At 36.4% G+C, this 26,532-nt stretch overlaps 2 protein-coding genes across 2 annotated transcripts; both read right to left on the bottom strand.

The window, feature by feature from the left end:
• Positions 1–9,305: 9,305 nt before the first annotated feature.
• Positions 9,306–10,283, bottom strand: LOC141588107 (uncharacterized). The gene has a single exon (XM_074409561.1). It carries the CDS (start codon positions 10,281–10,283, stop codon positions 9,306–9,308), a length of 978 nt encoding a protein of 325 aa, XP_074265662.1.
• Positions 10,284–11,373: 1,090 nt separating this feature from the next.
• Positions 11,374–14,912, bottom strand: LOC141588108 (uncharacterized). The gene is made up of 3 exons (XM_074409563.1): positions 14,330–14,912; positions 12,705–13,776; positions 11,374–12,547 (listed from the first exon to the last, which is right to left on the bottom strand). Exons 1-3 carry the CDS (start codon positions 14,910–14,912, stop codon positions 11,374–11,376), a joined length of 2,829 nt encoding a protein of 942 aa, XP_074265664.1.
• Positions 14,913–26,532: the final 11,620 nt, after the last annotated feature.

Consider the following 26,532-nt stretch of genomic DNA (forward strand, 5'->3'; position numbering starts at 1 on the left):
TGCGGTTTATCGATTTTTTTTTAATAAAATAATCATAAAAACATGGAAAAATTATTTTCATTAACTTTACAATTTTAGATCTGAAAAATATAATAAAAAGCAACATTAAACGTTTTTCCTAAGTCATAGATTATGTTTTATTAATTTTCCACTAATAATGTCACTATTTATGCTATTTTTCTTCAAAAATCCATAAATCATGCAAAAAGACTTCTTTATAGCCAATTATTTTACACACATCTTGTAAAATTGCATGTGACAACATATTAATTTTCTATGACCAGATTCGAAATTTAACTCATATTAACCTATTTTTTACCTAAATCCGAATTTAATAATGAAAAATTCATTTTTCGAGCATAACAAGTCCAAAAATTATGAAAATTTACAGGTTATCTCAAAATAATATATGTGACAACATATCCAAAAACCAACTGAAAATTCGAATTATAGCTAATTTTAGACCAAAAATGACATTTTTACTCATAAAATCATATTTAAATGCCATTATAGAGAAATATGAACAATAAAAATCCGTAAAATTAACCAAAATATCCTAAAACATTTTAGGACCAGAAATATTAACATGCATGGATTAATTTCGTGATATTTCATAATAACACAAATTTTACAAGTTTTATTTGTTATTCTTATAACTCGGAAAAACTTTTAACCGATTTGCATGCAAACAACCGTGGCTCTGATACCGATTGAAAGAAAAGTAGATCTTTATACATACTAACATACTCATATATGTGAAATTAATTTGTCATAAAATTAAATACGGATTTTATGCATGCAAACAATATAATAAAATAGAGAAGAAATCATATCCTTACATTGGTATTTCGGTTTAATGGGGCACAAAAGAAATCTCCTTTTCTTTTGTTCTTGAGCTTTCCTTTAATGGAAGAACAAGATCCAAGTGTAGGATCTCTCCTTAGGAATAATACCCAAAGCTAACTCTTAATCTAATTAATATTATTTGAGCTAGTATAATATTAATCTAGTGAAAAATTGAACCAAAATTGTTTGGTTTTTGGGTTCTCAAAACCGGTTGAGAGAGAGGGATTTTGGAGGATTTTATCTTTCTAAAACTTAATCCTTTTAGAAGTTGGATGAATGAATAATAATTTTTTCACACTATTACATGTAGTGTATGTTAAAAATAAAAGACAAAACCCTTTGCCCTTTTATTTTGTGAACCGTGTAAGAGGAGAGGAGAGGGGAAGAAAAAGACCCAATGCATGCATTAGTTTGCCTTCACAAGGTAAATAGGGTTGCATGGCTACTCTCCCTTTTTAATCATTATGTTTACCACTTAATTATAAACACAATATTAAGCCTAATACTCCTCCAATTTTTCGGCACATTGTATAATATGGATTCCATATTATTTTTGTCAATTGTCAATATGTCACATGTCACATGTCACATAAATTTGTTATGTATTTTTAACATATTAAAAATCAACGTATTAGTAAAAATACGTCATATACAAAATCGACTTAGTAATTCATAATTACTTGTATCAAAATATTTTATCGTTTATAAATCGTATTTATAATAATTCATTCAAATTTAATTGTTTCCTTAAACAATAATTTCATCCGAGTAATGATACAATTCAATTACTCAGACCGTATCTCATTTAATCACATTTCAATTTGATACGTAAATTTTACTTCCAAAATCGTCCGTCAATTTTTCAAGCGATTTAATTAACTCGTAACATTATACGATTAATTAAATGATCAATTAAGAGTATTGCCTTATAGGTATGACCTAGGGGGTCAACTGATCACCACCGTCACACGACAGTAATGTCAAACTCTAGTCAGCCAATCATTACCGATATATGTTGACCAGTTGACAGTAACAAAATTACTTCCCAATTGTATTCTTTAAAATGAGATTTAATAATGATATTTAAATCACATGATCGCACTATTGTTGAGGACACATTTCCCAACAGTATATATCCCTTTCCCATTATATATCTGCTTGTGTATGCTGGAGGACAACGAGGCCGTTGTCTTTTTTGGTTTGGGGAGGGTATTGCATCCTTTGAGTCTGCATTTCGCATTTGTTTTTGCATTCACGTTTACTTTTCTGCTTGCATTTGTATTTATTTCAAAAACAAATCATCAAAAAAAAAAAAAAAAAATTAGAAACTTTCAAAAAATTCAAAAAATATTCACGTTTCATTTTGCATATAGATTGAGTCGGAATGGTAGATTTCCGTGATGAAATTGCACTTTAACTTGTCTTATCACTTGAGCCTTGCATCTTATTGACAGTTATTAGTTTAGTCATGCGCATATCTACGAGTTAATGTTGAAAATATAGATGACTGTGTAGACTTAACCTGATAAATTGGCAACCTACTTTACAATTTCTGAGTTTTAGAGCCATATAACTGGTGACATTGATGACAGGTTCATGTAGGAATTGAGAGTAGTACTCCTTGCATAACATGTTTATCACTTTTGCACATTTATGAAATTCAATTGCTTGTCACTTGCATACATTCGGGTTTGTGGTCGGTGTCACATGCAGGGAGGCGCTTATGATTTCCCTTTCTTTCATTTTCACCCATTTAGCTCCACATTAGCCAAATATAGCCTTTTGACCCAATAGCTACACCCAAATTTAGCTTTCCAGTCGAGCTAGTTTAGTGTGAATTTTGTGGTATGCTTGTCATTGTTGCGAGTTTGGCTCGTTCATATTTGTACGGAGTTGGTAGAAAAGGAATGAATGCGGAAAGAAAGAATGGAAAAAGGACGTGGAAAAGAAAAAAAATGAAAAAAAATGAAAGAAAAAAGAAAACGTGAAATCAGTGAAGAAAAAGAAAAAAAAAAGAAGAAAAAGTTGGTTGATTTGAAATAGAAATTAGACCGTATTAAAAAAAGCGAAGTTTGTGACGGTCTACTCCTCCATTATTATTCGTATTCTTTTTGTGGAGATTGTGTATTATATTGGGTAGTGAGTTTTGTGCCAAAGAAGGGCACTTGTGCTTTATTTTCTAGACAGCTGAGATTCAGATGGTCTTATATGGTCCTGTTTAGGTGCTAGCTTGACGCTTTATGACAGGACAGTCGTATACCTATCAAAAATAACCAACTGGCTCTAACTAATATAGCTAGGGAAGTCGGGTCGATCTCCACAGGGAGATAGGAAAATGTCAACTTTGTGTAAGTTCGTCACAGTAACCAATTTGGGGGGTTTTAATTGGGTTGTTCTAAACTAATGAGGATGAGAAAGAGAAAAAGGCAGAGAATAAAGATTAAGCAGATAAAGGAAAAGAACCTAAGACAGTCGGTTCACCATGATCATTGAATCAAGCAATCTAGGTCTCAGGTCAATGCAAGTATGGTCAAAGGGGCAGTGAATATCTCCTTCCGGTCTCAATTCGCCCTAAAGCACAAATAGTTTAACTTCCGCCCTCACTACGGTGCCCTAATGTTCGCTACGAGTCTCACCCTTTCCAACCTTCCGGTCCAGGTCAAGGTTTACCACGATTAAATGCCTAATTGCGTCGACTCAATTAGACAGAAACAATTAACAACAGCGATTAACAACAAGGACTACACAAGCATTAACCTAATAATTCAATTACTCTTCCTTCATAATCATGGATTCCCTAGCCTTAGCAAAAGGGAATTAGCTACACATTACTATCGAATCAACAAAAATAATATATAGATAATGACAATTAAACATGATAATAATGAAAGCAGAGGGACCGAATAAAACAATAATGAAAGCAATAAGAGAAAAGAAGAATTCAAATAGCAATTATGATTAAGAAATTAAAAAGGGAAAATAATACCGATTACAAAATCCGAATCTGAGTAGCAAAGAGTAAAGAAGAGGGAAGCAGTGAGTAAGATCCAAGAGAGGTAAGTGAGGACGAGTTACGCAGTCTACCCTTTTAGTAGCACACGAAAATCTCCCCCTTAAACCTAATCCAAAGCTTAATTACAAAAGCCCATACGAAAATAGGCGGAAAGATACAAATACAAGGCAAACCACTTGATCGAGTGGAATAAAACCGCTCGATCGAGTAAACTAAGCAAAATTCCCCTCGATCGAGTATAAATACTACTCGATCGAGTAACTCCTTATTATGGCCTGCTCGATCGAGTAGATAAACAACTCGATCGAGTGATCTTCATGGTATAAAGCATTCGATCGACTAGATAAGTGGTCGATTGAGCTATATTAGCACACGAGGCACTTCGACACCTTCCGAAATCAGTTCACGCGTCTTCAAAGTGATAGATTCCAAGCTCCGGCTCCTTGTTCTCCATAAATGCATGCAAAAGGGGCGAGTTTAGGCTCGATTTATCTCCTCTTTGGTCTATACCTGTAATTTACACAAGACAAACCAAAGTAGACTATTCGGGGGTATTTGTAGCTAAATGCCACGTAAAATAGTACAGAAATGCGTGTAAAAATGAGGTGAAAACCTTATATAAAATACACGCATCACTTTACCTCCACATTTCCATAATTTGTTTTGCCCTTTCTTACCTGTAACCTCACTTTCCCATATCTTTTGTAAGCCCTCGGTTATGACGGACATTGTTGGTTGGAATGTATGTATGGTACTTGAATCGTCTATCTTTTTTGTTGCATGCATGTTATGTAGGTCGCAGTTTAGGTGAGTGACTGTCTTTTCTCTCTCTCTTTCACATATATATTCACCCTTTGCTTCATGAGAGAAGAGTGACCCGTGAGAGTCCGATTTTGATGGTCTTGCAAGGTCGATAGGTTAGCTTATTTATGGACATCATACAACTCGTTTGCGTATTTGACTGCTGTAGCTGTAACTGTTAAATTACGAATTAGTCCCACATGCAATGTATATTTCAGACATAATACCTTCAAAATATATAGGGTCCTATTTTCTTTCCACTATATAAAATTTCCGTGCAGTTTTTTTATAATATATGTCAGTTTAAGTAGAAAAATTCATAGATCTATCATATACATACACATTTTAATTTTATGGTTAATTTAAAACAAAAAATTTATACTTTTTTTAATTTTATGGATTAATGCTCTCAATAATCAGATCTAAGGTATTATTGTTGATTGGTAATTTATGACAAACTTTGCGACTTGTTTTAATTTTTCCGTCAATTTTAATGACACACAATAAACAGATCTAGGGTGACATTGTTGATTAACAAATTGTTGGATTTTTTCACATATGGCCTTTTTTATTAATTAATTAAATAAATAGGCTATTTTACTTGTAATTTTATTTGATTGAAATAATTAGAAAAATGTTATTTTTTAATTTGTTTTATAAAATTAAATAATATTCGATCTTACTTGTCCCAAAACACTTGAGTCAACCCGACCCGACTCGATCCCAATGAGTCCTATCTAACACTAGTCTAATGGGTCTGACCTAAGCCAACTGCACATGGGTCTGACCCAACCCACATGGATGTCGCCCGTTATTCCTATTCTAAATTGTAATTTTTTTTAATTAATTGCAGATTCGGGTTTCGGAGGAAATTAATTATGACGACACCGATAATGGAACGACGACTGATTGTTGTTGTATGGAAATTAATAGTGGTATGGAATTTTTTGTTCCAAGTTAATTCTTGGGGATATTTGGTTATTTCACAGATCTGAGATAATATTAAAAATAAAATTTTATTTTTACAAATTATATCGTTAATTGCATTTTATTTTTACAACTTTTTTGATTTTTAAAAAAATATGGAATAATTTTTATTTTTTTAAAATTGCATTAATTTTTGAATTTTAATTTCATTTTAAAAAAAAAAAATTATATAATGTTATTAGTCGAGTTTATATTTTCTTAAGATTATTGCAACTGAGTGAGGATCCTCTCCATTACCTCAAAAGTAATGAATGGTCTATTTAGTCCTGACAAACGAGTCAGATCGTGTCGTGTTCGTGTTCGTGTCAACTTTAAACGGGTCACCACAACTCCAACCCTAACCCGCCCTAATTACATAAACGGGTCATTTGTCTCAACCCTAACCCAACCCATTTAATTTTTCTATAACCCAACCCGACCTGTTTAACCCATTTATCTTTTAGCAGGTCATGTTTAACCCATTTATATTTTAGCGGGTCATTTTTAACCCGTTTAACCTAATAAACTAATAGAATAAACTAAGCTTTATAAGCCTATTATCCCAAAAATGAGGAATGAAAATATTAATTTTTAAGTTATTTGGGTGAATTATTGATTCAACCCAAATATATCATGACACTTTTAAATAAGCGGGTTAATCGTGTCGGGTTCGTGTCAAAAGAGCTTAACCCTAACCCGACCCATTTAAGTTTCGTGTCGTGTCAACCCAATTACTTAAATGGGTCACAACGTCTTAACCCTAACCTGCTAACTTCGTGTCGGGTTCGTGCTGTGTTTTCGGGTCGTGTCAATAAATGTCACCTCTAGGTATATTACTCCTAAACCACCATTATAAAATTATTATACTCTCTTCAACTCATCAAAACACTTGACCGTTGGATCGTTCCGGAACAAAATCCGGACCGTTGAGAGGTAATGGAAGGTAATGGAGAGAAGAGAGTAATGGAAAGAATCCAGACCGATTGTAACTATGAATGATTGAATATCATCATGATTTAAAAATTATCGTTAAATGTAACAACTTTTTTGATTTAAAAAAATATAATTTTAATTTTTAAAAATTGATTTTAAATTTACTTTTGTTTTTTTTTAAATTATACAATTATATTAGTCGAGTTTATATTTTCTTACGATTATTGCAACTATATGAATGATTGAATGTAATCATGATTTTAAAATTATTTTTTAAAAATGATTTTGGTTTTTAATTTCTCTGATCATTTACAGCTAATTTATAATTGCATTTTGTATTTATTATTTAATTTTTTGGTAAATCGACATAAGCGGTGGTTTTTTTTGTTTGTGCGTTATTGTTATTTTAATTTATTACTGTAGTAAAAATTTGTTTGTATTTGTATCAATATTTTGTAATTTGTTGTTATATATTGTAATGTAAATTGTTGTAATTTGTTGCTATTTATTCTAATATAAATTATTCATAAATAGCTTATTCGTTAAATTATTCATATATATTTCCATATAAATCATAAACGTAATCATTTACGTACAAAACATTAACGTACAAAACATCAAAAACGACGATTATTTTTTAATTATTTCCTTAATTTTTCTGTGGTCCCGTATTTCAAGATTTTTTGTTTTAAAAAAAAAAATAGATTTGCTGACATGGACGCACAGAATTGCTCTAAATGATCTTATATTTATAAAAATAAGATGTTGTATACATGTATCACGTAAAATGACGACTTACACATTTATAATCATATATATCTGTTTAGGTGTCTATGCGACTCCAAGTCTCCAACTAATTCCACCAAAACTTTATATGCTTCCAAGTGAAATGAATCCATCCTTGGTGCATAAATGTATCTTAACCCCAACTTTATTGTGCAACTTCTCTGCATAAACCATGATAAATAGAGCAGAAAGCATTAAAATGAAATGAAGGAAAGAAAATTAACAAAATTTATCCATGTACAAAGCAAGATGCTATAAAATTTGCACGTTCAACTAAAGCTAGCTTTCATCTCACATTGAGAGGATTAGAAAATCCCACGTGGATCAAATTGACAAAATTCTTTTATATGGTTAACTTTCATCAGTAAGTCTTACTTAAAACGAACAATATGCGTCTTAAGTTTAAGACGAGTCAAATACTACCACATGTTGTAATAAAGACAAAATATTTGGCATTTCCTAGGCCATTTGCCATGTATCAGTATAATCAATACCATGACGTTGATGAAAACCCTTAGCAACAAGACGGGCCTTGTACTTTTGTATCGTATTGTCGGGATTGTATTTTACACGGAATACCCATTTCCAACCGATAACATTAGGAGCATCTTGTGCAGGAACGAGAGACCATGTACCATTTCGAAGTAAAGCATTATACTCCTCGATCATAGCATCACGCCAATGGGGTGAGGTGAGAGCTTGCTTGGCAGTAGTGGGGAGGGATTGTGGAGTGGTGGTGATGGCGAGCTTGGCATATTTGGGATTGGGTTTGCGAATATTATTAGACAATCGGGTTATGACATGGCGAGGGGGCAACTGGTTTGTGGCGGGTCTGGGTTGAGGAGAGTCAGAGGCAGCAGTAGGAGAGTGTGGAGGGGGTTGGGGTGAGTCTGGGGTAGGTTGCACTGTGGCAGGCGTGGTTAAAGGTGGGTCAGGGGCAGCTGTAGGAGAGTGTGGTGAAGAGGTAGTGGTAGTGGGCTGCGAGACAGCAGTAGAGGTGTCAGGGACAGCGGAGGGAGTTGACGTGGAGGGAGAGGGAGTGGTGTGGGGCAGGAAGATAATGGGAGCTTCACACCAAACAGAGAGAGGAGGAACAGAGGTGTCGTGGGGTTGAGAGGCTGGTTGAGGATACGGGAACTCCGTTTCAATAAATGTGACATGACTAGAGGTATAAATCCGATTTGTGACGGGATCAAGACAATGATATGCGCTTTGTGTTTTGGAGTAGCCTAAGAAGACAAAAGCTATGGATTTTGGGTCGAGTTTATGAGAGGAATAAGGTCGTAACCACGGGTAGCACAGGCAGCCGAAGGCACGAAGTTTATTGTAGTTAGGAGTGGCATTGAGGAGACAAGAGTAAGGAGACTGATTGTGAAGAGTGGATGTTGGTAATCGATTAATAAGATAGACGGCTGTATTGAAGGCATGAGACCAGAAGCGAGTTGGTAAGCGAGCATGTGTAAGGAGTGTTAAACCTGTTTCAACTATATGACGATGACGCCGCTCCGCATACCCATTATGTTGAGGAGTATGGGGCGGAGAAGTAAGATGGGAAATACCGTGTTGAAGCAGCGAAGGGGTGATTTTGATATATTCTCCGTCCGAAAACATTTGTATGATGGGACGATTAAAATATTTTTCAACGAGAAGTTTAAAATGAAGGAAAACATTTAGAGTGTCAGACTTTTTCTTTAACGGGTAAAGCCATGTGTATTTCGTAAACTGATCAACAAATAGCACATAATATTTGAAACCGTCATGAGAGTGAGTCGGGGATGACCAAACATCAGAGAAAATGAGCTCAAGGGGAGCGTGTGATGTAAGTGTGGAAGTAGAGAAGGGAAGTTTATGACATTTATTAATCTTGCACGCATTTTTTTTTGGTGAAAATGTGAATCTCATTAAGATCAAATAAAGCACACCATACACTTATCATAAGGATAAAACAAAAAGCTATCTACTAATCTAGTACATTTTGTAACCAAGCCTTACATTTAACACTCCCCTTAGCAAATTCACCCTTGTTCACACGTATTTTAACCAATTGTTGCACGCCTTTCACAACTTGTCGAGGTTGAATTATGTAGTTCTCCAATCTGCATTTATTCCTACAATTCCATATACTATAGATGAGCCCAGAAATGGCAGCCATTACCACCTGTTTCTTCATCAAAGAACGACACCTCCATCGAATAATCCAATCCATAACATTGCCTTGCCAATGAACTTGTAACCAATTCTGCAAGTGTAGCACACACTGCATACTGAACACGCATTCAAAGAACAAATGACTGTGGGTTTCCATCTGCACACCACACAAGTAGCACACACCAGTAGTGACAACACCAAACTTGTGCAATCTATCTTGCGTTAAAAACCGTTGTTGAACATAAATCCATGTACTAAAGTTATGCTTAGGCAAGCATACTCTATTCCAAACCATAGGCACCCAATCCTTCTTGGGTCGAGGACCAAGTAACCACTGATACCCCTTCTGAATAGTGTAGCTCCCATCCCATCCTCCATTCAAAAAACCAGGTTTAAGGATGTCCTTCACCTTGCAAATCTGTCTCCATACCCAGCTAGAATTCTGAGTTGGGTTATACATCCACCAGTCCTTGTGCTTTATATAGATGTGATGCACCCATTGAACCCATAGACTCTCCTTCTTGCTATGGATCCACCACGCATACTTGCCTATCAACGCAGCATTCCATAAATGGCAATTAATGATACCTAACCCACCTTGCTCCTTAGGTAAACAGCAAGTCTCCCAAGCAACAGGGGGAGAGTTCTTATACTCAGCATGTCCTGCCCACAGATAGTTCCTGCAGATGCATTCTACCTTGTGGATGACACCTTTTGGTAACAAAAAAATCCTAGCCCAATATGCATGCATACGGGTGAGAACCGCCTTCACAAGACCGGCCTCCTGCATAGCTAAGATGTTTAGCTCCCCAACCTCTAATTCGTGCTACAATTTTGTCCACAACCCTGTTACAATCGGCTACACTCGAGTCTTTTGGAAGAGATTGGGACACCCAAATATCTAAATGGGAACTGCCCCAACTTAAAACCAGCAAGCCTGACCGGATGTGCGGCTAGATTATCATCAATACCATTCAAATACATGTCGACTTGGCCCTGTTCATGCACAGACGGATGCTTCGAGAGAATGTCGGAAAGCTCTCAAAATGATTGTAATGGAAGTGATCGCTCTGCAAAAGCTTGAGAAGAGATCATCTGCAAAAGCTAGATGGTGAGCTTCATTCCCTACAAAGGAGTGATATCGAAATCAGGCTTCTCAGTGACAACCCTGAGAATCCTGGAGAAATATTCTAAACACAGCGTGAACAACAAAGGAGACATGGGGTCCCCTTGCCTCAAACCCCGTTTCCCCTGGAAATATCCAAAGTGTGACCCATTCAAAGAAATAGTGAAGGATGTTGTAGTAACACACACCATAATCCATTGTATCATCTGGTCAGGGAACTCAAGAGCAACCAGCATATCCTTAATAAAGGCCCATTCAATAGAATCATAGGCCTTTTTGAGATCAATTTTAAGCAATGCCCTAGGTGTGCAAGATTTCCTCCCATAAAGCCTTACCAAATCCTGACATATAAGGATATTGTCAACAATTTCCCTATCCTTAATGAAGGCACTCTGATTCATACTAACAATATCCATCAACACTCCAGTTAACCTTGTACAAATGATTTTTGAGATGCACTTGTAAATGACATTGCAGCAAGCAATAGGTCGAAAATCATGGACTGAGTTGGGGCAATCCACCTTGGGAATGAGTGTAAGCACAGTAGCATTCACTTGCTGCAACAATCTGCCAGTCCTGAAGAATTCTTTAACAGACTGAATCACATCAACTCCAATGATATCATACGCATCTCTGAAAAAACCAGCAGAATAGCCATCAGGGCCAGGAGCCTTCTCCACAGGAATAGAGAAGAGTCTTTGCCCTAATTTCATCATCGATTACCGCTTAACCATCCCTCTAGCATGCTCATCAGTCACAATTCTGCCCTTCTTAACAACAGCAGGACACACTTTGTGACAAGCTGCAGAGAGCTACCTAGCAAGTCCTGATAGTACTCAACAAAAGCTTGCTCAATGGTAGCAATCTCATTACACATCACCCCATGCATATCATTAATCTGTAGGACTTTATTCTGGGCACGTCTGGCTTTAATGGTACTATGAAAGTACCTGGTGTTATCATCTGCTAGGGTAACCCACTGAACTTTAGCTTTTTGGGCAAGGAACAAAATCCTGGCATCATCAAGCTTTTTGTAGGAATCAGCAGCCACCCTCTCCTCTGCTTGAAGCTGCACATTCCTGGGATCATTGTGCAACTGTTTCTGAATGCTTTCCAACAGCAACTTAGCAACCATGGCAGAACTCTCAATATCCCCATAACTCCCATTATTCAGTTTCTTTAAGGGGTGCTTCAGATACTTAAGTTTTTTGACCAACTGAAACATGTAACACCCTTTGACAGGTTGTTTCCAAATCTCCATGACAATGTTCTTAAACTCAGCATGCTTCCCCCACATATTAAAATACTTAAAAGGACCTTTCCTTCTCTCAATATCCTCCCCTAGCTCAATCAAGCAAGGGCTATGATCATAAAGCCCCTCAGGGAGGAAAGTGACATTCCCACTGGGGCCATTCAAGATCCACTCATCATTTGCTAGGACCCTATCAATCCTACTATAGACTCTAGCATCACCCTCCTGTTTATTATTCCAAGTGAAATAGGCACCTGTAGATACCATGTCATACAACCCACACACATCCACACAGTTCTGAAATCCTTTAATCTCAGCATCAGTCACCTTGGACCCAATCCTTTCATTAACATACAAGACATTGTTAAAATCCCCCATCACAAGCCAAGGTCCATGAACATTAGCCTTCATAGCTATCAAAGAGTCCCAAAGGGCCACTCTATCAGAGTCAGCATTACACCCATAAACCAAAGAGCAAGTCCAGTCAAACCCAGTCACTAAGTTAGTCACCTGAGCATGAATGACTTGCAAATCCTTCCTAATGCAAGAGACCAGAATCTGTGAAGAATCCCACAGCAACCAAATTCTCCCACTATCTTTTACCTCACTATTATCAATAACTTTCCAGGGATTACTAAAACGAGCTTGAATTCTATCATTATTCTTTATTTTAACCCTGGTTTCAACCAAACCAAACAGGCTTACTTTATTAATATGCAAGAATCTTCTAATATCACCTTGCTTATTCCATTTATTAAGGCCTCTAACATTCCAAAAACCTATATTAACCATTTTGAATTATTGTTGGTCTCCCCTTCCCCATACTATTTAACAAACTCTGTCTCAAAGACTGCTGAATTACTTCAAGAACAGTAGGACCTCCCTGACTGCTACCCCTTCCAAGTCTAGACATGCGCTGAACCAGACTAACTGGTGTAGCCATCTCATGACCTCTGAATGGAATGGGGGTAACCATCACAGGAGGAGAACACTGTGGCAGAACCACTGTCTCCTGCACAGGCTCCACACATACAGGAGCAACCTGCACAGGAACATCAACTGGCTTCACAGGAACCTGAGCCTTAGGCCTCCAAACTTTCTGAGCAGGTTTCTTTCGAACCTCAGCAGCACGCTTCCTACACATAGCAGCATCATGTCCTATTCCTGAACATTGTGAACAAACCAGGGGTTTCCATTCATAGGACACCTCCTGTGACTGCACTATATCCTTGTCATCAATGAATTCAATCTTATCAGGTAAACTTTGCCCCATTTTCACTTCCACCATGAACCTAGCATATTCCAAATACTCCTTCTTCTCAGTAGCACGATCAGGTTTAATAGGTGTACCTATCATGCTAACAATCTTAGGAAGAGCTTTTCCCCAGAATTTAAGATCCAAATTATACAATCGCACCCAAATACGCACCAAATCAGGTTTATCCTTCACACACTTCACATCAGGGTGCCAATCTTTAATAATAAATGGCTTATTATCAAAGAATAGCTGTTCAGACTGAAGCACTGCATCCTTATCCTCTATTTTACTAAATCGAACAATACAAATACCATTTACTAGATACGCAACCTTATCAATTGAGTAATCCTTCCAAATTCGTCGAATATAGCCATCCATAACATGATTAGGAGGGTTAGCTCCCAAAACAAAGCAGAAAACAGACGAAGACCAGTACTCAAGCTCACCTTGGACATCCTCTGTTTCAATTTTGACGCGAGGTTGTTCCAATGGCGTTCCTGCTTTCGCACCAACCGTTTCCCACTCCGTTTCATTCGTATCAGTGATTTCCGGAATTACACTCACTTCCTTATTTAAATTGAAAGCGCGTAACTCCGCTGTCTTAGAACTCTCAGCTGCTGTAACTTGAGCAGCAATCTCTCGTAATTCTGTAATATGTATCGTATTACTACTATTTTTGTGTTTATTAGTTGATGAATTAGTATTTTTGTGTTTTTGTTGAGTGTTAGTATTATTTACAGTCCTTCGATTTCTCGCCATTGCTGAAAAAATTGAAGAAAAGTAAGCTTTCTCTCTCTACTCGCTTTCTCTCTCTATAACCGTTTATCTTGCACGCATTACAATATTGAAAATTGGAAACGGAAATAGGTAAATTAAAATTGCTTTTAGGAAACGCAAAAATAGGAAGAGCCGGGTGACCAAGACGATGATGCCACAACATGGTAGACGAGGATGTTGAGGCAACAAGAGCTCGAGAGGAGGACGAGTGCCATGTGTAAATACCACGATCAAGTGTGCCGTGGAGGAGGATTTTGCCCATCGATGCATCCTTAAAAAATAAATGAGATGATGAGATTTCAATCGTTGCATTATTATCAATACAAAATTGCGAGACCGATAAAATATTACGCGAAATTAAAGGGACATGAAGGACATTAAGAAAGTGAATAGAAGAAGAGTTAGAAGGAATTGCGAAAGAACCTATGTTGGAGATTGGAACTGAAGAACCATCGCCAATTACAACATCATCGGGACCGTCATAAGGATGATGAAGGGCGAGGTTGGAGTGATCATTGGTGATATGGTGCGTTGCACCACTGTCCACGAGCCAGGATTCGGGAGGAGAAGGGGTGGCAGTGGCGGTATGGGCTTGAGGGCGGTTGTTGGGGTATCGATTAGGGCGGGTATATAGGACAAGGGTAAAGGATGGATGCGCTTTTTTAAAGTTGCCACATGTCAGGAAGTTGTGACCTTTGTAGCCGCAGTACTGACAAATGGAGACCTTTTTAGGAGGGTTAGATGGGTCCACTGGAGGCTGGACAATAGGTGTTTGACGAGGTGGGTATCGGGGTTGATTGGGGCGGTACTGGGCAGCAAAGGCCGTGGTAGGCAGGGGTGAGGCAGAGGTTGTTTCGGGGTTTTGAAGTTCATAGTTTATCAGTTTTTCATGCAAGGCATCAAAGGCGATGGGAGTGTCACGAGCTTCGACCGTCTCCTTGATTGCACGATAACGATTAGAATCAAGGCCACGAAGGACTTTGGCAATTACATCTTCGGGGTCCATAGGTTTCCCAAGATTGGCGAGTTCGAGTGTACAAGTTTTGATTTTGTGCATATAGTCAGTGATGGTTTGATCGGGTGCTTTGGTGATAGATTCAAGGCGGGTTTTGATTTGAAGAATGTGACCTCGAGAGGGGTTAGCATAGGTGGAGGATAGGATGATCCAGGCCTCTTGAGAGGACTTGGATTGAGTCACAAGAGGAGCGATAGAGCCGTCTAGGGTGCCAACGAGGGCAGCCAGGAGAAGTCGGTCTTGGCGTAACCACGTGGAGTAGGCTGGGTTGGGTTTTGATTTGTTGTCAATGACGATGGTTTTGGCCGGGCATGGATGCGTGCCATCGATAAACTGGAACAATTCAACCCTTCAAGGAAGGATTGAATTTGAAAGGACCATTGGGTATAGTTGGTGGTGGTGAGTTTGGAGCATTGAGAGAGGTTGACAAAGATGATTGAGGTGGTTGGTTGTGTGGCGTTAGGCAGGATGATTGCGTGTTGAGCCATGATCGAGTTGTGTGATGCTTAGGATCGAAGGCGATTGATACCATATAATGAATAAGGCAATTGTGATGAAGGTTTATATTGTATTGAATGAATAAACATGAGTACAATGAGACGATATATATACAATAGACGGAAACCCTAAACACATCCTAAACCTTGGAGACTAAGTAAGCTATCAAAGAATATGAATAAGAAAATACAACAACCATATTTATAAAGATACACAAGATATTACGAGGACTAAATAATCGTTTTATTATTTACTTCCTTAACAGTAATTTGGTAAGTATTTGACCCGTTTTGAGTTTAGCAAATTCATCAAAAAAGTTGTCTCTATTGTCCCTTTTCGTCCAAATTTTGCAGTCCAAACAATACCTTATGATTGGAGTTTGGGTTAAACAATGTTAAAACCTAAACTCACCAACATAAAATAATACTAACAGCAACCACCATAATTTATAGACCATAGTTAGGATACAATAAATGAAATACACTATCCTGAAAGTAGTATTATGAATGAGCATCTCGCAAAGTAGTAGTACTATGAACTCAGACCATCCACATTGGGTTCTCATACACTTTCACGAGAAATGTGAACATTGAAGGGACAATTAAAATGATTAAAAAATGCAAAAGAGGATAGAGGGTGAGTGAAAATTTTCACCTCGTTGAAAATGGTTGAAGAGGCAGAGTAGGCCCACAAGTGAATACAAAATTCGGTAATGATAAATACAGCTGTAAGGGCTGTATTTAAGGACTAAATTACTTACCAAAATGGAATTAAATTAGGAATTTATGACACAATTACGCGTAAATTGATGTCATTAATGCTTGATTTAAGGTTTTCATTCCTTTTTGGCACCTTAAATACAGCCCTAAGGGGGGGTATATTTATCATTTTCCTAAAAAATTACATGGATAGGAAAAGTGTGGTTTTTGCTCACCAATAGGAGCTTGCCACGTGGTAGAGCCAGCCCAACAACACTATATTTTGCTTCACAACGGATATTTACAATGACTATTTTTGAGTATAATTAATTTATTTAATTTGTTTTACAAAAAATAAAATAACCATAATCCTTATTTTTTTTACCCTCTATAAAATGAGCCTAATATCAATATATTTCCTCACACTTCTTCTTTTATTTTCTCTCTACTTAATCTCTCCGTAGTCTGTTTATTTTTATGTTAAATCTTTATTAGGTTTTATTTGGTTTTAATTTTGTTATTGCAATGTACTATTTCCTATCTTTATTTAAAATAAGAAAACATTCGTGTTTGGTAGAATACAAAACAAGATAAAATTTAAAAATGACTCGAGATTAAAGACCGTAAAAAAACTGTAAAAAGTGAGAATTTTGAATTTACCTTAATTTATATGCAAAAAAACCGTTTAGAAAAAGGAAATTCTGTAATATTCGTAATTTAATGGCATTTTAATGCGTTAATTCTAACAATTTAGTTATAATTTATAATCGTGAATAAGACGGAATAATATAATAAAATTATAAGTGGGCCGGGAAGTGATGATGGGGCGTGTGATACCTTGGGGCCGTGTGCTCTGAATTCCGAGTAATACTATTAATAATAATTGTATTTCATAATAATAATAATAATAATAATAATAATAATAATAATAATAATAATAATAATAATAATAATAATAATAATAATAATAATAATAATAATAATAATAATAATAATAATAATAATAGTTGGTAGTAATATGTAGTATAATAATAGTTTATATATAGACCTTTTAATTAAATTTAATACTTATAAAATTCTAGTTTATATCCCGTGCAATGCGTGGTATATATAGAGGTTTCACATTTTAATGTATTATTAGTATCGACCTCGTGCAATTTATGCACGGTATATATGAAGTTTTACTTTTTAGTTTATAATTTGATAATTCATTAATTTTTATGCGTTCGTTATCTGTACATTTTTATTTGAAAAAAAAATGTGAAACCTCTATTATTCGTCAAGCAAATTTTATAATTGGTAGTAATATGTAATATAATAATAGTTTCCTAATACCCTTCTATATGACCTTTCCTAATACTTTCCTATAAAATCACCTTGTCACTATAAAGAGAAGACAAAGACCCTTATTTACTCATAAAATTTATAAACACAATAGCTCTATATATATATATATATATATATATATATATATATATATATATATATATATATATATATATATATATATAGAGAGAGAGAGAGAGAGAGAGAGAGAGAGGGGGGGGAAATCTAGAGGAAAAAAAGAAGAATAAGCTTTGTTATCATCTTAAGGTAAGACCGTCTTATAATAAAATGTATTCATTTGTTAACGATTATGACTCGTGTTCTAGGATATCGTATGATTGACTTTGACCTTGACCTTGGCCGTGGACCACTAGGGAGTGACTGAACCCACAGTTGACTCCCATTGACCGACGGGAGAGGGGTGTTTGAAGGGGGTTTTCATGGGTGGTCGTGCATGTGGAATCATATGGTTTCGAACCCGTATTCGGTCGTAACTGACCTAGGCTTGTTTAGGGAGGTTCCTGGGGTTGCGTCGACCACCGTGGGTGGTCAGGGATGGGTAAAAGCGGTGGCTTTGGCGGTGGTTGGCCGGAATTTCGAGAAAAGGGATGGTTGTTCTAGGGCACGATGAAACCAGTTTTATACTACTTCCCGTGACTTGTTTGACTTGAACCTGGGTTGGTTGGGTTCGTGGTAGATAGACGGTGCTAGTGGTGGTGTTAGGTTGTTCGGGGGTGGTGGTTTGCGTAGGTGGTTGCCGGATTTTTGAGGGTTGTCTTTGTTTGTTTTAAACCGTATTGTGGGCCCTTCGTGTTTGACCAAGGCCATGACCAGAGGAAGGGGATGCTGCCGGTGGACCACTGTGGGTCAGTGGAGACAGGGGTAATGGCTGCTAGTGGCGTGTGGTGGTGGAATTGGCGGGTTGTGTAGTTGTTGCTTGTGTTGATTGTTGTTGGTCGTGGGTGTTAGGGCAAGGTGGTGAGCTGGTGTATGGCGGTTGTAGCTGGTGTTTGGGGGGGTGGTTGGGTGGCTGGTAGTTGAGGCACCTGGTAGGTGAGGGTGGGTGATGGGGTTGGGCTAGTACATGGGTTTTGGTTGGGTGTGTTTGACACAGTTCAAAACCGTGTATATGAAGAGGTTTGGTTGTTCTTAAGACAGGTTTTAACCAATGTTTGAGGCGGGTTTTTAATTAGTAAGTTACGTAAAAATATAAATATTATGATTAATGAATAATTAGTTATATAAATAGTAAATTGTTTTATAATTAGTTTTAACTATTTTAACTATTAGATTTGTTAGTAATTGTATACGATTATTATATTTGTTAGGTGACGGTCACGTTGAAGGAATTCTTTTAAATCGGATTTTAGCTGCATTCAATGGATTTGCTGAAAAGGTAGGATAACTACTCAACTCGTGTTATTGTTAATGACTTGTGCAATTTATTGTGTAATGTGAATTTGATGGATGAGGTGTATTATTATTGTTGGATGCCTCAACTTCGTGTCTGAGATGAATTGGTTGGTTATTATTATTTATTAGCATTGTTGCACATCATTTGCATTGGTTGCCTCAGACTCGTTCTGGGATGAATTATTATTATTGTTGCATATTATTTGCATTGGATACCTCAGACTTGTTCTGGGATGATTATTACTGTGGCATGGCATTTGCATTGTTTTCCCCAGGCTGGTTCTGCAGGACTTGTCTCTGGGAAGAGTTTATCTCAACTTAAGGTTGGGATGATTGCATTGTTTTCCCTGGGCCAGGGATTGGCGGGATAAACGGGTATTTTGGGTGATGAGCTCAGCTGCATTGGCATATCATATCATATCATGCATTTTCATTGACTTCATCTTACATTGTTGTTAGTTATTCTACTCAACCGTTTGGCTGACCGTGTATTCGTTAAACACCTGTGATGAACCAATTATGGGGGAGCAGATTGACTAACAAGTACTTGAGTTAGCTGACTTGGGAGCTCATAGGGATGCGTGGGGATTTCAGCTAGTCTACCTAGAAGTCTAGATCGCATAGTTTTAATATTTCAGTTTATTTAATTCCGCTGCGAGTCGTAATTAATTTTATTTTAAGTTTATTTAGTTTGGGTTAAATTCTAATAAAATCTTTATTCGCTAAATTTTAATCTAAAGTACTTTGGTTTGTTGTACTTTGTTATTCACTATCTCGGGGATCCGAGATGATAACACTCTCATTTACTTGGGAGGCCTACCTAAAGGCTCCTGAATAAATGGGAGTGTCACAAATTCGAATTTACAATAATAACGATAAAAATAGTAATTATAAAACCAAAAAAATCAGGGTTATTTCATGGGAATAATCTAACCTATGCCTCTCCTTTTTATATTAATCCAACCTACATTTTAACTCATACTCCCTCCATTTTTTAATATATGATGTTTTACATTAACGAGGTAAGCCTTTGACTTTAATATTTAGAGAAATATATTTGTTCAAAAATTATAAAAATGTTACAATTAAATTCCTTACGAAATGCTCTTTCATATGAGTATACATATCATATTATTTAGTCTTATATTTTAAGAGATATTGAAGAGATAAGTGAGTATCTCGAAATGTGAGAAAGTCATATATAAAAAAACAGAGGGAATATTAATTTGACCTATGTACTCATTTATCTTTCATTGAACTTAGTCTAATTTTTACCTCTTGTAACCCGAAAAGTTTCAGGTCATCAGGTTCTGGACCCTATTTTATTTTATTTTATTTTATTTTATTTGTTCTTCTTCCTCACTGAACTCATAATCCATCTTCTTCCTTGATCTTTAAAATTTCCCAAATTAAAGATAAAACTCATACAATCACAATCACAATCCTAGTAAAATCCCTCAATCAATCACTTCAACAATCCAGAAAAACCTAATTACACAACATACAAAAATCACCCAAATTAAAACATCCTCCATCTAACACAATTTCCGACTCACCACTAAATTAACATAATTAACATCCGATCTAACACAATTTTAAATAACATATAATATAATTCACAGAATTAATGTAATTCTTAATTAATCATAGTTATTGAAAGAAATCTATATCTCATTACTTTACATAATCATATATGTGATGAATTAATTTAGTCATAAAATTAAAGATTGATCTTATGCATGCAAACAAGAATAAAATATAGAGAAAAAATCACCATCCTTACATTGAGATTTCGGATCAAAGAGCACAAATGAGTTCTCCTACTCACTTGTTCTTGAGCTTCCTAAAATGGATGAACAAGGACTCAAGTATAGAATCCCTCCCAAGGAATAATACCCAAGATAACCTCTTAATAAAATTAATATTATTAATACTAGAACAATATTAATTTAAATAAAATTGACCCAAAAATATTTATTTTGGTCTCTTAATTTCGGTTAAGAGAAGGGAGAAGAAGAAGTAATTTTATCTCTCTAAAAATCTATATTTTTGATGTTAGAATGAATGAATAAGTTACAATAATTTTTGAAGTAGTGTATAAGGTAAATTATAGAGAAAAACCAATGGTTTTTCTCTATGACAACACCGGGTAGGGGGAGGGGTGGTGATGGCCAATGCATGAGCAAGGTGTTCTTCACAAGATTAACTAGGTATGCATGGCTAGGTTTAGGTAAAATGATTATGTTTTCCACTTAATTTAATCAACACAATATTTATCCTAAATCACCCCATATTTCGGTCCATTTAAGATAAAATGGATTCCATTTTATCTTTGTCAATTTGTCAATTTGTCACATGTCACAAGTCATGTAAAATTGTTATGCATTTTTAACATATTAAAAATCAACGCATTAATAAAAATACGTCATGTACAAAATCGACTTAGTAATTCATAATTACTTGTACCAAAATAATTTACCAATTATAAATCACAACATCTTGTATTTATAATAAATAATTCATTCATATGCAATTGTTTCTTTAAACAATAATTTCATCTAAGTAATAAAACAATTCGATCACTTAGACCGTATCTTATTTAATCAAATTATAATGAGAAACGTAAATATTACTTCCAAAATCGTCCGTCAATTTTAAGTAATTTAATTAACCCGTATCGTCATACGATTAATTAAATAATCAATTAAGAGTGTTACCCTTTAGGTATGACCTAAGGGGATCAACTGATCACCACCGTCGCACGACAGTAATGTCAAACTCTAGTCAGCCAATCATTACCGATATGTGTGGACCAGTTGACAAGAAAAAATATTACTTCCCAATTGTATTCTTTAAAATGAGACTTAAACATGTGATCATCATGATCGACAGTTGTGATCGCATTATTGTCGGAGGACACATATTCCAACAATCTCCCACTTGTCCTCGACAAGTGTGCGTCACCAATTCTCCTGTCCTATTACTATCTCCCACTCAATGCAAGGTGTCTTTCAGGTCGTACTTGCAAGTGATCATATCGAGAGTGGTTTCCTCGATCTGGAGAATAACTGATTGGCCGGATTTATCTACCATAGATATCTTCCGAGCGTGGCCACGCATTTCCAATTCATTACTCCTCGAGTGGCCCTGAGATATTGTTATAACCCTGACTAGGGGTGGAAAATTCCTATCGCAATCATTCCCTACGACTAGCCACGGCCATCATAACCCAAAATATGCCCATTTGACCCCATTTACGAAGGTCGTAGTAACACAAATCAAAGTTAATCTGAAACTGTGCCATCTTAGGTGAACAGTCTTTAGTCAAAAGAATCGACTCATTAGAATACTATAGTAGCTCTCGCCACGACCAGGCTATATAAATTTGCCAGAACTCTATAAGCGGTCATAAGGCCCGACAAGGTGTTCCTAACAGTCTGCCTATGTGATCGACTAGTCATCTCACATGACTCCATGGCACTTGAACTTGCCATCAATCGCATAACACTCTAGTCACTTCGAGACGTCACCTCATGTAAGTAACTATGGGCGAATACAATGCTAATCCGCGTTCACTTTAACGGGGTTCAACTGTCTCTACAACCCGTTTGGATGTAACAAAGTATAAGGTGAGTTAATAATAACTCAAACGACGAATGTCGACACCACATTCGGGTAGTCAATACCATATTACAACCTTGTGATGTATATCGAAAGTGTGTAAACACTAGTTGATTGCAATAGAAGTTTAACATACCAAGTGTCCATGTGTTCAAACTTCTTTTATTGCATTTTCCTTTATATTCACGTTATCTTTCATAGCATGAACCTTACCAAGTACATATAAATATATATATAGGTTCCCAACCTAGGTTTGAGTTCTTTATCTTGAAAGAACTTTCTGGTTGTTTATCACATAACCAACGAATTTGTGGTGGATGATATAACTTGCACTGGTCAAGTGTTCTACCTACTCACAATGCACTAGGTATACATTTTGTAGAATCTTGCAACAATTGTCAAGATGATTAGCCTAGCACTTCTCATAAGTCCTAGCATATTAGAAAATATTAGTTTTGAGTAATTTCTTACTTTAACTAAGTATCTTTCCAAACTTCTTATTTCTCCTTTTAGCTTGAATAGCTTAGGGGTTTCATAAATCCTTACGTGTGTTCGAACTTCAATATGTGCAACCTCTTGACATATAACAGAGCGTTCTGTCCAACACTGGAATCGCTCATTATTTCTCCTCGAGAATTCATGACGATTTTTCTATGGCTTGCCAATGAATCATCATGCCCTTATGCATATGATTCACCATTGGACATGTGCATGATTATTCTAATGGCGGAAACATTAGTAACTAATAATCATGTAATCAACCATTCTTAGGTTCAACGAATGACCATGACTGCTAATGGCAATTCCATTTTCATTGACATGAATAACCTACGTTTTTAGTTGATTCGATGTGTATATCTTAATAACTATCCAACATCTCATGATGTGATTGGATTCATCATAGTCCATTTTCATCCAGAATTAAAAACTCAAATATATCTTTGTGAAAGATAGCATTAGCTCGTCATTCTCAATGAGTAATGAGTTATAAATTTTTACAAGATGATTGCTCCCACTAAATTCCATGTCTTCGCATGATAATTTCCAACTCCCACTTAATTCCACATGTTTCGTAATTGACCACTTAATCGAAACAATTCAATTTTGCTTTGCCAAGTCACTAAGATTCAAACCATATATGTTCCCAGCATATCCTTTCAAAATACCTGTTTTGAAAAGGTTTCAATCTTAAACTTATGGAAAGAGATTTTAATCTCTAACTCATTCATTTTAACATGATGCGTAGCAAATGTCATTATTTAAATGCGTATTTAATTTAATACACGCCCTTCTCAAAATACCCTTTTCGGAAGGAGGTTTAACCATTTCATTTTCATAATGAGGTTATTTACTGACACTAGCGTGGTTAACAATTAACTTAGCTCTTTTAGATATCGGCATATCTTTCTTTGCAACTTTTAGTCATAAATCTCATTTATTTTCTAGGATGCAACTTTTTTTCATTTAGGCTCTTAAGTAAATATCTATATTGAAACTATTGGTCAAAAGTCGTTCATAAACTAGCCAAATCTCTTGTTGACACTTTTCATGTAATACTCCGTATTTATGAGTCTTTGGGTACTCTATCGAGTAGGCCTTACTCTGTCGAGTAAGGGTGAGTTGCGTTTTAAAATAGTTTCTGACCTGTTGGGTACTCGATCGAGTAACTAGGATACTCGATCGAGTAAGGGGGCACTCGATCGAGTACCTTAGCTACTCGATCGAGTAGCTCGGTTAGCGGGTGATAATTCGACGGGTTTTGTTAATAACACGGATTAATATATAAATCTTTCCGTCACTTTCATAATACACTTTTACAAACCTAATAACATTAAAAGGGAGATTCAAGTTACGTTCTTCGCATTCATCCGTGTTGTTGACAAATCCCGGAGCTTGAGAGGTCGGATTCCATCGTTCTTTATACCTTTGTGATCCTTGCGTCGAGGGTAAGATCTACATACCAATTTTATAGTATTTCGTCAGGTTTCGTTAAACCCTAATTTTGGGATTGGGGGTTTTGTTGTAGATAATGATTGGTAGTGATTATGTGTATGTATGATAGGAGAAGGATTTGTAGAAGAGGCTTTTTTATACAGCTGTTGAGACCGTCTGATTGTGTTGCAGTTCCAGGTAGGATTTCCTACTCAGTATTAGTCCCATAATGGGATGATTGTTGATGTGTTGAGATTTATTGTTTGATATAGTAATTGTATTGTGATGGTTGTGATTGTGATTGTGATTGTGATTGTGATTGTGGTCTCTGGTTCTCGAGGCGTGTCCTCGGCTGAGTGAGGTCACTTGCGGGAGTGGCTTCACGCCCTAGTTTCGCCTTCTGTGGAACCCGCCACAGAAGGGATGTGCACATTAATGGATTTGGGGTTATCGCTCATTATGAGGAGCGGGGATTTGGTGGGTACGGCTGCGGTCCCCCACTGGCAGGGCTGGTCCAGTGGACAGTCGGTGATTGGGATTGTTGGAATTGGTGTGGTTGTGTGTGTGACGGTTAAACTGTCTGTTTATCTTATTGTTGATATATATTGAATTGTGTGATTAGTACTGACCCCGTTTAAATGTTTTAAAAACTGTGGTGATCCATTCGGGGGTGGTGAGCAGTTATTGAGCAGGTATGATATGACGCGTATGGGATAGCTGGGATGAGTCATCACGTGGCAGTTAGAAGTCTTCCATTTGTGTCGACGATGTCTTATAGCTTTGATAGTTTTAGCAGTAGACCGTCTGAAAATCTTGTATTTCTTTTTATCAGTTTGGATTTGCTATGTAATCACTTTAAACTTTATTTACTTTTAAAGTTGTTTCGTTATTGTCTTATGAATATCATGCCTCGGGTAACCGAGATGGTGGCATCCTTATACCCGAGTGGTCCTGGTAAGGCACTTGGAGTATGGGGGTGTTACAAATGGTATCAGAGCGACGATCCTGAAACCTGTAACCAATGAATTTAATGAATATAGGGAGTCAATTAAAAATAACCCGGGGTAAAGGTTGTAGGAGCTAATGCAAAGGCTTGGGAGACGTCCTAAAGTCGTGAACTCGCCCTACAATTTTGAACCCGTCACCATGGGATATGAGTCGGGATCGCTATGTGTTTATCTTGTGAATTGTGTACCTATATGGTGATGTGTGGCATGAATCAGTGGATGTATGTATGTGGAGAATGAGGAATGTGTAGAAAAGATGGTGATAATATGATTTCGTATGTTGTTGATTGAAAGCATGTTGCATGATAGTTGGTTTACAATGTTAGTTGGAATTGTTAGAAAAGTGTATGAGAATGATGAGTAATGTGTTGGAAATGGATGAATTGATTGGAAAAGATGGAGTAGCAATTGCATGAGAATATGAATTTTGTGATTATGAATATGTTTAGGTCACGAAGTGTATTTGTAATGTTGTTGTATTAGTAACATGGAAATAGGATTTGTAATGTACGTGAATGTTGTGTTACGAAAAGTTATAAAATTTAAAGTATGCAGTTAGTACATGACTAACGAGTTAAATAATATATGTGCATGATGGATGTTGTTGCTTGATTTTTGAAGATGGTAACATGAGATTAGCAATACTAGTTTTATATGTACTGAGTCGTTTTGTCTACCTTGTTGTTGTTTAAGTCGTTTGGGAAGTAAAAATCAATAGTTGTGTTTTTCGTTTATAAAGAGGTTGTCTTTAAACTGTTATAACTTGAGATGCATAAATGATTTTGATGTGATTCCAATTGTAGGTGATAGCTTGTCCTTTTACGATTCTAACGATAGGTCACACGCCCAAAACGACCAAGAAATGAGTGAGTTATGACTGTTTTACGAAAACTGGACAGTGCTGAGAATTGGGGTACTCGATCGAGTATCCTTGGTACTCGATCGAGTAAGGGGGCACTCGATCGAGTACGTTAGTTACTCGATCGAGTAGCCCTGGTGATTTGTTTTACGTGCTTCTGATCTTCACCTACTCGATCGAGTAAGTCACTTACTCGATCGAGTGGCCGGTACTCGATCTAGTGACCCCTATTTTGGGTCATATGCTTATCTTTTGAC

Source organism: Silene latifolia, chromosome 6 (assembly GCF_048544455.1).
Source record: "Silene latifolia isolate original U9 population chromosome 6, ASM4854445v1, whole genome shotgun sequence".
Taxonomy (NCBI): domain Eukaryota; kingdom Viridiplantae; phylum Streptophyta; class Magnoliopsida; order Caryophyllales; family Caryophyllaceae; genus Silene; species Silene latifolia.